The sequence below is a fragment of the Podarcis filfolensis genome (assembly GCF_964270895.1).
Source record: "Podarcis filfolensis genome assembly, chromosome: 5".
NCBI classification, from domain to species: domain Eukaryota; kingdom Metazoa; phylum Chordata; class Lepidosauria; order Squamata; family Lacertidae; genus Podarcis; species Podarcis filfolensis.
In genome coordinates this window covers 24,191,195-24,208,682 of record NC_139608.1, presented here as the reverse complement: position 1 = coordinate 24,208,682, position 17,488 = coordinate 24,191,195, and the positions used below count along the sequence as shown (strand labels likewise).

The 17,488-nt window shown below is 46.0% G+C and overlaps 1 protein-coding gene across 1 annotated transcript in view; it reads right to left on the bottom strand.

Annotated features, from left to right (window-relative positions):
• The window catches only part of WWTR1 (WW domain containing transcription regulator 1), a 91,418-nt gene extending 73,930 nt beyond the window's left edge, over nt 1–17,488 (bottom strand). Inside the window, exon 1 of the mRNA XM_083613502.1 lies at nt 15,930–17,488. Coding sequence (XP_083469628.1) covers nt 15,930–16,354 — 425 coding nt within the window. The 5' untranslated portion in view covers nt 16,355–17,488. The remainder of the gene's footprint in view (nt 1–15,929) is intronic.

Below are 17,488 nucleotides of genomic sequence, written 5' to 3'. Positions count from 1 at the left end.
ATTGTTGAGCCCAGAAACAAACCATGGAGTAGCTCAGTGAGGGGTTGCCATTACATCTGACCCTGGGGCCATCATTTGTTTCTCCCAAACAAACCACAACCAGGAAGCCAAGAACGAACCAAAGCATTTGTAGGGCACCGGTTGGAGAAAGCTAACCCAAACCTTCCCTCCCGCACTCCTTGCTTGGGTACCTGGACTGTGTTCCAGAGCGGGTAACAGTTTAATTGAAAAAGGAGAGCTACTTTTAATAATGAGCAGTGCAAAATGAGCGGCCATTACTCAGGAGTCAATTTGCGGTCATTAATAAGGCATTCTTGGTCCGCAGAAATCCTTTTGATCTCTTCCATCCATGTTGAGCAGTGCAATGAGAAGGCAACATTTACACAAATAGAGAAATGCTAATCTTACAACCCAGCAATGGTCTCTTGTCACAAGGAATATAAACCTGGAAGTCAGGAGCCTACAGTCCATGTGTCATTTCTGCACAGAAACTATGGAACTGCTACAATGGCTGCTATTAATGGGGTGTAAATGAGCTATATCCAAATTTCAGAAAAATCCTACAAAGTTTTCTCCAAAGTTCTCCAAATGGAGCCATTCATAGAGGATAAATTCATAGAGGATTTATCTATAAAGGCTATGTCGAGGGCTACTAAATTCATAGAGGATTTATCTATGAAGGCTATATCGAGGGCTACTAGGTCATCTAAATACTTGCCATGGAACACAAACAGAAGAGAGGTCTTGTGGGCTTCCCATAGGTAGCTGAGTGGCCAGTATGAGATCAGAAAGCTGACTGGATTGGCCCTTAGTTTCATTCAGTAAGTTTCTCCTTATGTTTAGGATATATATATCCCCCATTTTCCATTAGGGCTGACATATTTCAAAAGGTACAAATCCAGACACAAAAAGTTGTTGAGCTTTTGTAGGGCAATTGCCTGATAGCCCCACAGCCACCGCCGAGCCTGCACCAGACCCAGAGACTGAACCGAGCTGCCAACGCCCCCCAAAAATTATTATTTAACCCAAAATCCAGGACATTTGCTTTAAAATGTACAATCCCCCCCCCCCGATGGGCATGTAGGACCCCCAAAAGAGGACATGTCCAGGAATTCCTGGATATATGGCAACCCTGTTTTCCATACCGTCTTCCATACATTCCTACCCACGATCATGAATGCCACCATTCAATCTGTTGCCAGGCACAAAGCAGCTTAAGTTAATAATCACCCATAATCAATGATTACTTAAGTATAAGTGAAAAGCAAATACAAAACACAATTGCTTTACTATACGAAGTCCTGATTATATCTGCCTCAACACGTTGCTGCATATACAGCTTTTTCCAAGGTTCGCACGTATGATTGGATGCTAGGAGGTGCCCTGTACTGTATTATCGCAACATGTCCAAGCGCCGGCAATTGGATTTAGCAAGAGCCTCAAGAGAAATTAGAAGCATCTCATTTTATGGAGTCTTCATCAGGATCAGGTGAAGCCTACTTTGTAGTAATAATAATAACCATCTACCATTTTTTTGCGCCTGGCTGACACTTAAGGATCACTGAAATGTATGTGCTCTGAAGGCCCGAAGTATATGTTAAGGATAGACAATATACATCTGCGGACCCAAGTTTGAGAAACACTGTGTTAAAGGGTATAACAAGAAAGAGTAGAGTGTTTTGAAAACTGAAGTACGGTACCAATATTTTTATTGTAAACACCAAATTAAACATGTATGAACAATTTCTATTAAAAATGTGATATTAACAACGTATCACTTATGTGTATTGTGGATTAATTCATGCTTATGAAATTAATAAATAAAAAGTGTTGCTGACCACCCCAACCCCCCCCGTGACGGCCTGGCATTCTGTTTTGGCACCCACAGCCCAGGTCCCAGAAGCCATTTGGCTCCTAGCTTTTCTATCCCAGTTGCTAATACTGCTTTGAACATACCTTTTAAAAAAAATCACATTTATCAAAAATTGGCCTTTTTACGACAACACTCAATAGCAAATGTGCAGTGCAATCCCACGCATAGCTACACAGGATGCAATGGGGCTTACATGTGAGTAAACATACACAGACACTGTACACTGTTTCAAAGACTTGCCTTGGGATTTGCAGGTAAAGCAAGGAAATGAGATGAGGCTGTTAAAAGTTGTGCGTTTGCTCACCCTCAGTATTACAACCGCTACCCCAAGTTAAAACATGCCTTTAGGAAACCGAGCTAAGCTGAATTAGTGCCTCATCTGCTCTATTATTCTTGACCACTCCTGCTGAAGCTACATGTTTATACAAGCCCTGAATGCAACCAAGGCAATGTACTCCTGCTAGTTTGCAAGATATATCAAGATGACCTTTAAACGCCAGTGTAAGATGGGAAGAGTACTTAGGACTACCAGAAAAGCAGCTTTTCAGGGACAAAATACTTTTAAAGTACCAGAAAGTCAACTTTTCTTTAAGGTGCAATAACAAGAAGTTCAAGGACCTTGGAAGTAATTTTTAAAAAGGGGGACAAAGGCCTCTTAACAGTATGCAATCAGCTTTTCTTATTGGAGATTCTGGTTCCTCACAATGCAAAAATGGGTGTGTGTGTCTGACAGTGGAATGGACTCTCTTTCGAGGTGGTGTACTCTTTGGAAGTCTTTAAACAGAGATTGGATGGCCATCTGCTAGGAATGTTTTGATTTCTGCATTGCAGAGGGCGGGCTAGATAATGGATCCCTTCCAACTCTACCATTCTGTAATTCCAAGTCTAGGCCTTGCTTCTACAGGCCTTCTAAAGAACCCAGTACAGTGGTACCTCGGGTGACATACGCTTCAGGTTACATACACTTCAGGTTACATACGCTTCAGGTTACAGACTCCGCTAACCCAGAAATTGTGCTTCAGGTTAAGAACTTTGCTTCAGGATGAGAACACAAATCGTGCTCCGGCAGCGCGGCGGCAGCAGGAGGCCCCATTAGCTAAAGTGGTGCTTCAGGTTAAGAACAGTTTCAGCTTAAGAACAGACCTCCGGAACGAATTAAGTACTTAACCTGAGGTACCACTGTAGATCTGCAGTACAGACTGACTGAAGCCCTCTGCTACATGAGATCTTGTATAGAGAGACTGGCAGAATTTAAGCAAACAGGCCGAGCCTCTGAACTGCAACCAAAGGCCATTTCCAGACTTTATACTGGCAAGCATTTCTGCAGTTCCGGCGGTCATACCAAGCTCTACATTCACAGGAGCAACACGCTGCTCGGTCACAAAACTCAGCTGCCAACATTTCCAGAAGCATGGAAGCCGCTGTGGCAGAAATCCACAAGCCACGGACTCCTTTGCCAAGCTGCCCTGCAGATTCAGACAGAGGGACAACTCCCAACCACAGGAGCAGCAATGTCTGGAAACTGCTTGAGGCAAAACCGGGACATTTCTGCTGCTTCACACCCTTCCTTGTCACAGGAAGGTAAAATTGGTGGGGGGGGGGGGAGAGAACAAATTCCTATACAGACCCACAGAAAAAGATTTCAAGCATGCAAAAGGGAAATAAAAAGTCGCCTCCCCGCTTCTTGCAATATTATGTTCCTTCTTGCAACATTATGAATATATTTTTGTTGGTTATTAAACACATGCATTGTTTAAATGTAAATAGCTGTCCATCAATAAGTATCCTCGGGCATCTTACAAAAAAAAGAATATTAGGAGCACAGAGCATGATCATTAAACCAATATGCAGTCCTTGGAAGTGGGGAAGGGCTTTCTTTGCACAGAGGCAACAAAACAGTTTACAGATCAGATTAGGCTACTTTAAATTCACCTCGGGCTGTGGTGCCTAACATACAATTAGAAGGCGGGGGTGAAGAAAAAGGTATTTGACTGGTGCCCCAAAGACCAGAGAGAAACACTAGGTGCAGCGGCAGAGCAAGCCGATTGGGCGCCTGGGACAGCTGAGAGGGAGGCGGCGGGCGGACAGTTTGGGACAACGCGGAGCCTGCGCGCGCCTGAGCCAGGAGAGATGTGTGGCTCGGTCGCGCTGCAGGCCCTGCGGTGAGTGCTGCCCAGCATTTTGTCACCCCCCTCAGTGGTGACACCCGGAGTGGATCCCCCCCAACGCACCCCCCCTTCCTCCGCCCCTGACTAGGTGAGCCTCTCTGGGGTATTCCATTGTTGGGGGTGCCACTAGCCAGACTATGCAGAGCTAGATATATTAACAGCAAGGATTCGAAACCTGCGGGACCAGAGATTCTCAGAAGACTGGAGTAAATACACGAACTATTTGAAAAGTAATTGTAATGAACAGATTCCGCTAGTAGGGTTGCAAGAAGTTTTGTAAGGAGGACTATTTGAAATATTGCAAAAAAGACCATGAAGAAAATTATTCGTTAATGATAATTAAGAGTAATAGAAAAATTCGGAAATGCAGAATAAACGGAAAATCACCAGAGGATCTGACAGTAGTCAAAAATATTGTATAAGATATTATGTTATATGAATGTTGGAAACGATATGTTAAGAAAACTAATAATTTATTTTATTTTATTTTTTACAAAGGGTGTTCCATTAGCCAAACAGCCCTTGCTTTGGTAGCTACCTGGCTCACCATGTGGTGAGGCAGGGCTTCCAAAATGGATCTTAAGGTCAGAACACACACAAGTGGCAGGAGATGATCTTCCAGGTCACTTGCTGGCTACCAAGCAGTTTCAGGCTTTATAGCTTAAAACCAGTACAGTGGTACCTTGGTTCTCAAACTTAACCCATTCCGGGAGTCCGTTTGACTCCCGAAACCATTCAAAAACCAAGGCGTGGCTTCCAGTTGGATGCAAGAGCTTCGTGCACTCAAGCAGAAGCAGCGTTGGACATTCGGCTTCTAAAAAACGTTTGCAAACCGGAACACTTACTTCCGGGTTTGCAGCGTTCGGGAGCCGATTTGTTCGGGAGCCAAGTTGTTCGAGTACCAAGGTACCTCAGTACTTCAAACCAAAACAGATTAAGCAAAACAATGTTAAAAGGAACTGTGTTCAATTTGCAACATTTATACGGGCCACAAAATCTGGGTAAGATGTCATTCTGAGGCTATTCTAATGTATACATGTTTACTATAACTTGATTTATGGGCTAATAGCCGTAAATAAATAAATTGTAATACTATAACTTGAGACTAACTATACAATGATGTTTTTGTTTCATTGACTGGCAAACATTCTGATGAAATGCACACATAGTAGTCAATTAAAATACAGATGTGCACTGTCAATTTCTTTTTTCGCTGTACAAGGCTGTTTTCACACTCTTGCAGACTAGATACTTGCTTTTAAAAAAAAAGGAAACTGAGATTCTCAGGAAGCAAAAATTCTGTGACCTTTGCAGAATGCTATATATATATAGTTATAATACACTCTGACAGTGATTTCCTTCTACTGAAAACTTGTGTAAATATTTTGGGCTGGCATAAGAAAGCATTTGGATCAATTATGTCTTTAATAAAGTTGGGATGGGAAATTTTAATCCAACCATTCCTAGATCTTCCAGGTCTCCTTTCTTCAGGTGTGTTAACCACCCCTTTCCAAGTTTCCCATGTTCAAAAGGGGGCCAGAGGCAATACTGAGCTCCCAGCCCTTGAATGTAAAACAAGTTGCAACTTTTGGAGTTGCGTCAGGTAAGCCAAATGTAATGACAATCTTGTTTTCCTCCAGTTCTTGCCGGTCACTATTGTTTTACCAGTGACTGTTCAAGGTTTGTTAAATATCTAAACATCTCCAGCCAAGTACAGCCAATACCAATGGAGAATCGTTCCTGGTAAACACATGCAGCTTTGTCGTAAGTCTGTTTTCCACCCCCCACTTTTGAGACCCGGTGTTGCGTTACAGTTTAGGGTGGTCCTGGGGCTACTTAAGTTTCTTACAGTCATCGCCAAAAAATCTCCACAGGGACCGACATGCAAAACTGTGATTTCTATAAGTCACAGCTGGTCCCGGGTAAACAAAGCAAAGCAAGACTTATTGTCAGTACAAAGTTCCAGCTCCACTTTCTTCTATTTGCAAGTGGAAATATATACCATTTGAGAACTAACCAGTGTCCTAATATAAACACAAATTGCTTTACAAGCCTTTAAAACCTTTTTCAAGGCCAATGGGTTGGATCTTATGCACACAGACTTGAGAACAGGTCCCACGGGACACAATGGGGCTTACTTCTGAGTAGACCTGCACTGGTTTGCACTGTTGAGTTCAGCAAAATTGACGCCTATAGATTTCAGAGGCGACCGAGACTGCGAACCTAACCCCACTTGATGGAGCCAGCCTCAATGAATTCAGTAGGACCTACTTCTGAGTAGACACAGTTAGGACTGTACTGTTAGTCAGACCTAACTTGATTCATTCATTTCAACTAACTTAGGCTCAAGTCCTAAACACACTTAATAGGGAGTCAGATTCATTAAACACAGAGGAATTTACTACTGAGTAAGCATGCAAATGATTATGCTGCACCACTGGATCTATCCCAATGTGTTGTACGCCAACCACTTCAAACAGCATGAGTTCATGTTTTATGTGTTGGAAGCCATCCAGAATGGCCGTTGTTGTTGTTGTTTCCACCACTTCTTGATTCTTCCAGTGGGAGCTTGTCTCCCATTGGAGAAAACATCCAGAGTGGTAGCAGAATTATTCTATTGCAACAAAAATAAGCAGGAGTCTTGCAGCACCTTAAAGACTAACACATTTCCGATGGTACAAATCCACTTCATTAGATGCCTGATGCCTTATTCTCAGCTGGAAGAAATTTATATATACAGTGGTGCTAGGGCATGGGGGGAAGTGAACAGGGAAGTCGAATGCTCGCTGTGCTTTATTTTGCACACTTTTTGTGCTCTGATCGATACCATGTACTTTTTGGATTTCATTACCATCTGATGAAGCAGCCACTGGTCCATGCCACAATAAATTTCTTACAGTACAGTCATATACATTTTTGAAGCAATGATGCTTACTCTCGGGAAAGTGTGTATACTGCACTTACCAGGGAGTAAGCTCTATGGAAGTCAACAGGACTTACTTCTGAGTAGATATGATTATGCTGTAAATCTTTAAAATTGCCACAAGACACTTTGGTTCTGAATATTGAAAACTATTGAAAAATAATAGCCATCCCAGAGTGGTTGAGGTGGGAACTGGAACTACCGTCACTACAGCATTGGCTACCAGCACATCATCAGAAACTACTACTGATAGACAACCATTTTTATTACAGACCTCTGACGTACAACGTGCCTTTCGGAGCATTAACAGTAGGAAGGCAGCTGGACCGGATGGAATCGTGGGACGGGTTATTAGGGACTGCGCTGCAGAATTAGCTGGGGTATTTACGGATATTTTTAACCTATCCCTGTTGCAGGGTTCTGTCCCTACCTGCCTGAAGACATCGATTATAGTGCCAGTCCCCAAGCAGTCAGTGGTGGTATCTCTCAATGACTATAGACCAATAGCTCTAACATCTGTCGTTATGAAATGTTTTGAGAGATTGGTGCTAGATCATATTAAGGCTGGTCTTCCATCTACTCTAGACCCGTTCCAGTTTGCATACAGAAGAAACAGATCTACTGATGATGCTATTTCCATCGCTGTCCATACTGTGCTGAGTCATCTAGAACGACAGGGAACCTACGCAAGGCTGTTGTTTGTGGACTACAGTTCTGCCTTCAATACAATTCTGCCAGACAGGTTATTTCTTAAAATGACCAATTTGGGTATACATCAGAAGATCTGTCTGTGGGTAAGGAATTTCCTGACTGATAGGCCGCAGACAGTGAGAATGGGACCTTACTATTCTTCTACTCTAGTATTAAGCACAGGAGCCCCTCAGGGATGTGTGCTAAGTCCCTTTCTCTATTCCCTGTACACATTTGATTGCACCCCACTGTATAAGTCCAACACAATCATCAAATTTGCGGATGATACAACAGTGGTGGGGCTCATTAGTGAGAACAATGAGACTGCTTATAGGAAAGAAGTACAGGGGTTAATTCAATGGTGTAAAGAAAACAATCTTATGCTTAACACCAAAAAAACCAAAGAACTCATAATTGACTTTAGGAGAAAGAAAAGTGTACTTTTACCATTGTACATAAATGGCGAGGAGGTGGAGAGGGTTGGTAGTTTTAAATACCTGGGCATTTATATCTCTGAGGACCTCTCATGGACTGCAAATATTAATATGGTTGTGAGGAAGGTGCAGGGGAGGTTGTATTTCCTGAGAATGCTCAGGGGACTGAATCTATCTCAGCACCTACTTCTGTCCTATTATCACAGTACCATCGAGAGTGTCTTAACCTATAGTGTATTATCGTGGTATGGGAGCAGCTCCGAAACGGATAAAAAAGCTTTACAGAGAATAATTAAAATTGCCCAGAATGTTATTGGGCTCCAACTACCAACCCTGGATGAGATCTTCACGTCTCGCACTTTGAAGAAGTCACACAATATCCTGAGAGATCCCACCCATCCTGCTCACAACTTCTTTGAACTGTTGCCTTCGGGCAGAAGATATAGGACAATGAAAACACGAACCACACGCCTTCTGAATAGTTTCTATCCAAGAGCTCTGATTGTACTAAATAATGATCTCAGGGCCAGTTGCAAGAAATAGCAAGCAGGGAGTAGGAAGGAATGAGATAGGTTTTAGGTTATGTTATGCCTTTAAATAGGTTATGCTATATTCTGGATTATGTTATGTTTTATAGATTATGTCTGAATAGGATGAGAGTGTTGGAGATACGTGTAAATGTGTATGTGAACCCGGTCTTTGGGGGGGTGTTTGATTTTCGTTGTTGTGTATACTGTGTATATACGGACAATGACAATAAATTTATCTTATCTTATCTTATCTTATCTTATCTGTCTACATCAAGTTTGGATGCTTCTACCCTTCAACAGAAGCACTTGCTTCTTTTTTGCAAATAGTCCTGGAGAAACATTTGTTGAATGACACTATGAACATTATTTTTGAGAGAGAAAACAACAATAACCAATGAATCCTCCTTATATTTACTTGGAAGTGAATCCCACTGTGCACAATGGCCCTAATTTCCAGGTAACAATGCATAGGATTGCATCTTAGCCAACTCTTTCTACTCAAGAGGCCAGATGTCATTGTATTCTACTCCCACAGGGGTCTTTCAAGCACCCAAAGCAGCCCTGGAGGACAAGGTGTGGCAGTTACATGGAGCCAGCACAACATTAAACATGTATTTTAATTTAATGTGCACTTAAAATGCAAATGGCAGCTGCACTGAGGGGAGATTTCCCAATGCAAATAGCAGCTCCGGAGAGGCAATTTCTCCCAGGACCACAGCAGGGGAGGGAATAGTTAAACTTCATCTCCCTGCCAGCTGCAACTTTGATCATCAACATCAGTTCCCCAGTGGCTGCCATTTGTATTTTTAAAAATACGCACAGTAAATGCAAAAGACACTTTTAACGTAGCAATCCAGTTTGGGAGATACAATGAGAAAACACTCTCGACAGCACACTTGGGAGTTAGCAAATGTATTCTTGAAATATCACGCTCAGGATATTTGTTTCCAGAGTTTGAAATCATCCCCTCGCAAAGCACTGACAAATGCTGACAGACTACCACAAATGCCCACCATCTGGCAAGAGCGATGCACAGGCGGAAAGCAGATTTCCTCAACACATCCTCTGCTTGGAAAGGAGCTGCACAAGTAAAAAAAAGCACACTGTGTGGTACAGGGTATGTATCTGGGTCACTTAGAAGTGCACACACAGATCCCAGCACAAATCTGGGACCATGTAAAAAGGTAAAGGTAAAGGGACCCCTGACTGTTACGTCCAGTTGTGTACGACTCTGGGGTTGCGGCGCTCATCTCGCTTTACTGGCCGAGGGAGCCGGCATACAGCTTCCAGGTCATGTGGCCAGCATGACTAAGCCGCTTCTGGCAAACCAGAGCAGCGCATGGAAACGCCGTTTACCTTCCCGCCACAGTGGTACCTATTTATCTACTTACACTTTGACGTGCTTTCGAACTGGTAGGTTGGCAGGAGCAGGGACTGAGCAACGGGAGCTCACCCCGTTGCGGGGATTCGAACCGCCGACCTTCTGATCGGCAAGCCCTAGGCTCTGTGGTTTAACCCACAGCGCCACCCGCGTCCCTCTGGGACCATGTATGCAGCACCAAACAGGGAGCTGGTGCTGTCAAATCCGACAAGAATGGTCATATTATGAGCAGTCACTGATCTGTGTGCATCAGCATAGGCTCATCTTGTTACTCCAGAGGTTCAGAGCCACTGCTAGAGAAATCTCACCCAATAAATCTCACTGCAGCACCCTACTTCACTTTATCCGGAATTCACGGTCAAGATGATTGGAAAATCAAAAAGAAAGGGAGGAGGGAACCAACAGTGCAAACATTTCAGTAATTTCTACCCCTCCTATTCAGTCACCTAAGTGGTAGCGCCCTTCTTTAAGAAACTTTGTCTACTAACATCCAGATTTCCTTGCACTGCAGAAATCCTTAATGGCTGGTAGCATTTGTCTTTAGTACAGAAATACAGGAAGCAGGGCTGGCCCATGACATTTGGGGGGGGAGCCACAAAATGGCACCCCGCTTTCCGCCAGGAAAGAAGGGGCAAGTGAAGATCTACATCAGGAACAAGGCGGGAAGAAATATCTACATCAGAATCTGCTGCGCCTGCAACTTGCCACCTGAGGCAGCTGCTTCACCCGGCCTCATGGCAGCTGTTTTATATCAGGTCAGACTGAATCATAGAATCATAGAATCATAGAATCATAGAGTTGGAAGAGACCACAAGGGCCATCGAGTCCAACCCCCTGCCAAGCAGGAAACACCATCAGAGCACTCCTGACATATGGTTGTCAAGCCTCTGCTTAAAGACCTCCAAAGAAGGAGACTCCACCACACTCCTTGGCAGCAAATTCCACTGTCGAACAGCTCTTACTGTCAGGAAGTTCTTCCTAATGTTTAGGTGGAATCTTCTTTCTTGTAGTTTGGATCCATTGCTCCGTGTCCGCTTCTCTGGAGCAGCAGAAAACAACCTTTCTCCCTCCTCTATGTGACATCCTTTTATATATTTGAACATGGCTATCATATCACCCCTTAACCTCCTCTTCTCCAGGCTAAACATGCCCAGCTCCCTTAGCCGTTCCTCATAAGGCATCGTTTCCAGGCCTTTGACCATTTTGGTTGCCCTCCTCTGGACACGTTCCAGTTTGTCAGTGTCCTTCTTGAACTGTGGTGCCCAGAACTGGACACAGTACTCCAGGTGAGGTCTGACCAGAGCAGAATACAGTGGCACTATGACTTCCCTTGATCTAGATGCTATACTCCTATTGATGCAGCCCAGAATTGCATTGGCTTTTTTAGCTGCCGCATCACACTGTTGGCTCATGTCAAGTTTGTGGTCAACCAAGACTCCTAGATCCTTTTCACATGTACTGCTCTCAAGCCAGGTGTCACCCATCTTGTATTTGTGCCTCTCATTTTTTTTGCCCAAGTGCAATACTTTACATTTCTCCCTGTTAAAATTCATCTTGTTTGTTTTGGCCTGTGAATCCATCTAGCCAAGTTACTGAACCAGCCTTCTCCAAACTGGAGCCCTCTTGGTGTTTGTGGACTACAACTCACATCCATTCCAGCTAGCAAGGTCAGGGATGATGGGAGTTGTAGTCCAAAATATAAGCAGCGGCTCGTTTGGTCAGGCCAAAGGGTCATCTTATCTAGCTTCCTCTTCCTAACCAGATGCTTGTGGGAAGTCCACAAGCAGCAGCCAAGCGCAAGAATATGTTCCACACTTGTGATGCACAGCGACTGGCGTTGAGAGGAATACCTCCACTAACAGTGAAGGCAGAATAAAGCCATCATGCCTGGTAAGCCACTGACAGCCTTAACCTCCATGAATTTGTCGAACCCTCTTTTAAAGGGACGTGTATGGCGCTGTGGGTTAAACCACAGAGCCTAGGACTTGCCGATCAGAATGTCGGCGGTTCGAATCCCCTCGACGGGGTGAGATCCTGTTGCTCAGTCCCTGCTCCTGCCAACCCAGCAGTTTGAAAACATGTCAAAGTGCAAGTAGATAAATAGGTACCACTCCGGCGGGAAGGTAAACAGCGTTTCTGTGCGCTGCTCTGGTTCGCCAGAAGCGGATTAGTCATGCTGGCCACATGACCCGGAAGCTGTACGCCAGCTCCCTTGGCCAATAAAGCGAGATGAGCACCGCAACCCCAGAGTCGGCCCCAACTGGACCTGGTAAAGGGGTCCCTTTACCTTTACCTTTTAAAGCCATCCAAGTTGGCGGCCATCACTACAACTTGCGAGTGAGCTCCATATCTTTACCTGTGGAGCGGGAACTAGCTCAGACTAGCAGGGCTCTCCAGCCTTTCCCATCATTGGCCTCCCAATGTCCTTTGAACTGGGAAGGCCAGCAAGTGAACTGGGACCCACTGCATACAAAGCATGGGCTCTACCGCTGAATTATGGTGTGCATCCCCCACAGCCCAGAAGGACCCTTGATTTCACAACACCTAATGTGAACAACAGTCTGTTGTTCCATGATGGAATTCAAAGCAACTTACTTCTGAGCAACGTGTTAGCATCGAGGGTGCGATTCAAGCTGTACTCCTCTCATCCCTTCCTTATCTCACCCTTCTTTTCCCTCACTGCAGCATAACGATGCTCTCTATAACCATGTTCCTCCCATGTTTGTTTATCTCAATGTGTAAACTGACTTTGGGGCCCACACAGGCCCTGAAGGCCATACAGCTTGCCCATGTTTTAAATTCCTGTTTCCCTACCCACACACAGATGGCTTTGGGAAAGGCCCCTTCATCCATTTTCCCATCACACTGTGGCCTTGTTTGCAGGTGATGCTAGGGGAAAACTGCAGGCATACAGTCTCTGGGAGAGCAGGTTGCAGCTGTTTTGCTCTGCCCTGGTTATTTTGGTGCTGTGCTGTGCTGAGCCAAGCCGTGGATTGGCCTAGCCTGTCATCCGAACCTGGGCTGGTGGAAGAAATGGCTTTCCAGGTGGGAAAGAGCCATCACACTAGCATCCAGACAGGTGGGTCGCTGTTGCTTACTGGCACAGAGAGCAGCAAGGAAATGGGATGGTTGGTGCAGCACAAATGCACCAGCAGAGCCAACCCAGTGCTCCTGCCAGTGCCGCTGCACTGCACTGACCTCCCTCTTCCTCTCTCCTGATAAGCAACATCAACTCTCCTGCCAGAAAGCTAGCATAGCAACTCCACTCCACCTAGCGAGCCAATTCTAGCTGATGGGTTAACTCTCTCCAGACTAACCACACACTACAGTATAGCCAAGGTATGCCCTATGGTTAACAGCTTATGGTTTGTCCAGGTTGCACTAAACCATGGCTTAGCACACAGTTAGAAACAGGCCAGGAGCTCCTAGGGTCAACCTTAGCTCCTTCTCTGGTATATTTCGGGACATATTTTAAAGCCTCTCCTCCTTTATCTAAAATAATTTATTAGGAATAACAGCAATAGTGTTGTTCTCTCTTTACTCCTTTTTTTTTAATCCACAGATAAAAAAATATCCTTTTAAATATTATTTTTGCAATCTTCCTGGTTGCCTCTACAAAGTAGTGGAGAACCTGTACTGCGCAAATAATTATTTCTATTTAATAATACTGATTTGAGCCTTCTGGTGTTCATGTAAGGAAGACTGGACAATTTATGCAAAAGTGACAATTATCAGCAGACTGAAGATAACCCCAAAATGCATATGAGAAAATTTGCAAGGGGGGGAAACAAATCCATAACAACTGTAGTATAGACTTTTGAGAGACAGGAGGTTGCAGGGTGGGAAGGAAAACATCCCTGCCAGCTGGATGGGGAGTGAGAACAGAATAGAGTGTCTGGAACAGGAAGATAGGGACACAAACATATATATATATATATATATATATATATATATATATATATATATATACACACACACACACATATAAAGTGTAAAATAAAACCATTGTCTGGATAGGCCACTTCCTGTTTCACTCTGAGAAGCTATTTTTAAGACATTCCCAGGAGCAGGAGGAGTTGCCCATCGACATCAACAGGGAAATTAAAGAATTGAACAAGCTTGTCCACCATTACCCCACTCCCCCAAACAGCAATGGCGGTGGCGGGTGGGGGAAAGGAAACCCCACTCAAAAAAGAAGTCTAGTGAAACTGAACAACTCAAGTGGGTATGGAATGCTGGCTTGACTGCTGGGAGGCAGGGCAAGGAAATAACATGAGAGGAAGGGGAATGGAATAGAGTGGAGCCACTGGAGACATCAACATGAACCCACGATTTTGTTGTAGCACCTCAACTTATATTGGCGGTAAAATCAAATGTACTGTTTCCGTTGACTTGCTTCCAAAGAGGTTAAACTCCAGTGGGCTACACTGCGGCATTTGATTTGTTCCAGGGCTCACCCCCAAGGACTTAAGCCCAGAATTAATTTTCAGTGGTACAACTCAGCCAAAGTGTCCCTAAGTATGCACTAAGCAGCAGCATCTAGTCCTAGTCCTCACACACCTGAGACCCCCCTAGCAGGGAAAGAGGCCTTCGCTTGCACATCACATCCCAGCAGGCCCTACCAGTGCTGATGCCCACCTGAGCTGTGGCCGTTGTAAAGCCATTATTTTCATGTTCCCACAGAGGCACATTACACAAGGACATGAAAATGGAAGGTGACTCACACCCATCACAGATGCTGCCTCTTGCTTGCTCCTAGTAAACCCGCCATATGAATGGCCCTGCAGGCAACGGAGGGGGGCTCACAGGAGGGCATTTTCTCAGGGGGTCCTTCACTCCCGGTTTCAACTTTGCACACCTGCTCAAGTTTATGTGTGCAGAGGAATTAAAAGAAGCATGAAGAGGTTCATGAAGAGTTGATTCAAGTCTGGCCCTAGGGGGATGAGCCCTGTTTTCTGTGCCAAGGTTGAAGTATCAAAGATATCGCTCTGAGAACCAGGGCAGTGTAGCAGTCAGCATGTCAGACTTGGCCCCGAGAAACCCGGGTTCAAATTCCCACTCAGCCGTGAAGCTCACTGGGTGACCTGGGGCCAGTTATACCATTGTAGCCTAACCTATCACACGGGGTTGTAGCTTGGATAAAATTGGGAGGTGTTTGAATGAGGCTGGGTGGTGGAAGAATGATGCACACTACCTTGAGCTCCTTGGAGGAAAGAAAATAAATGATAAAGGTAAGCTCCTCTGAGCGGATGCAAACTCCTTCACCAACAATGGTCACTTTTGTGTATTTTTATTTATTTTTTTAAAAAACTGAGGTTATATCCCACCTGCTTCCCCATAGAGCTCAGGATTACTTGCATAGTTCTTCCCCTCCTCATTTAATCCCCCTCCTCATTTAATCCCCACAACAACCCTGTGAGGTAGGTCAGGCTGCGAGTGAGTGACGGGCCCAGTGAGCTACATGGCCGAGTGGGGATTCGAATCCTGGTTTCCAAAGTCCTAGTCCATGAAACACACATGGATTTGTGTGAGGTAATTTCCATGTAGGAAATAGCACAAAACTCTACACCGGATGAGAGTGCTCAGGTGTACTGCTTAGTCTTTGTGTATCTTAACAGACCCACCTGTCTTTCTCAACACTGGACTACACACAGAAACTGCCTTATACCAAGTCATAGCTTTGGCCCCACTTAGGTCAGTACTGCCCGCTCGGACTGGCAGCAACTCTCTGGGGCTTCGGGCTGAGGGGGGAGGGTCCTCTTCTCCCAGGCCCGTCCTTTTCCCCACCACTGATCTTACACGTCCCAGCCAGGCCTAGCGTTGCGTTGCCCCTGACTCTTTTGAGTCGCCTCCCTGCACTCAAGAGCAGCCCCCAAGCCTTCATTCTGCCCGCTTCGCCTCCCCCCGCGCTATTTCCTCCCCAGACTTACTTGAGGAAGTATCTCTGGCCCGTGTGCGTGAGTGCCATCTCCCAGCCGGGAGGCAGCGGCAGCTCGTCCGTCACGTCGTAGGATTGCTGGCGGAGGTGCGCATGTTGCTGGGCCTGGCTCGGGGTGGCCCCGGCCCCGGCGCCCAGCTGCAGGGAGGCGGGCGACGAGTGCGAGCGGACGTGGTGGGCTCCGACGGCAGCGCTGCTGAGCCGCGGCGGGTGGCTGCCTGAGTCGGTGCTGGACTGCCGGGAGTGGGAGCCCGAATCGGGCTCCTTGAAGAAGGACTCCGGCAGGATCTTTTTCCTCCACGAGCTGGGCTTGGGGTTCATGACCGAGTTGAAGAGAGCCTCCAGGTCGGTGTCCAGATCCTGCGTGACATGGATCACCTGCTGCCCCGGCGGGGGAGGGACGCCAGCAGGGTTCATTTTCGCCACCTTTTCCCGAACTTTTCTTTCCCGAACTTTGGGCGGGGAAGTCGAGTCTCTGGAGCAAATCTCTGGGGTTTCGCCCTCTTAAATCGCCAGTTTCCAACCCCCGTCGCACAAAATAAGTATTTTGCAGTGAGGGTCCAAAAGAGACCCGAAAGTCATCCGAGACACGAGATGCAAATGATGATGATGATAAGCTTCTTCAAACCCTTCCAAAGCTAAACTTATCCGAGCGCCCTTTTTTTTCCCCTTTCACCTTCTCCCCAGAGGCCCCGGCGGCTCCAAGGCAGCCGTCCCCTCCCTCCCAAAACTTTTTATCTCGCAGGATCTTCCAGAGTACACATGAAGCACGTCCAAGTCAGGCCCCGGCGGAAAGTTATGCAACTTTTCTTTTCTTTGCTTTGCTGTCCCTCCCCGCTGCAACTGCAGAGATTTGTTACAATTCCCTCTTAAGAAAGCACCTCCTTTAAAGGACTAGTTGGTGTGTTGGGGAGGTGGGGGTAGATCTGCAGCCGCGGCTGTCACGGGAGGGGAGGAAAGGAGGGCTCAGCCTCGCCGCCCGGAATTCCAGAAGAGGCCTGAGGCTCGAGTGAAAGCTTCCGAGGGGCTTGAACGTTCTGATTTGGAACGCTGACGCTCCCGCGAACGTTCCGATTTCGAACGCCGGGGTTTCCCGAGGGTCTCGCCAGCGTTCGGTTCCCAGGCCTGACCGAAGATTCCTCCCTCTCCCTGGCCGAGCGCAAAAAAAAAAGTTTTTGATTTTTCTTAAAGGGTGGGTGGGCAGAAAACCGATCTTTTGCGGGGGAGAAAGAGGGGAAGGGGGTCCCCTTTCCCGTTCACATACCCATGGTCCGGATCTTGAAGAGCTGAGTACTTCCCGCCGTGGTAGTGGCGGCAGCGGCGGCTGCTTTCGGACTATCCCAAACAAAGTTACCCAAAACTCTCAGGGCGGCGCAGAAAGTTTGGCAGCTGCATTATTCATGAGCTCAGTGTCTGGGACCAGCCCGATTACACGGTACACCCACTGTGAGTCCTCCCACGGCTCAGCTGAGAGCCGGACCCTGCTGGATTTTTTTTTTCCAGCTGGGATAGAGGAGCCTCCTGGGGGTGGGTTTAGGGAGTTTTACGGGG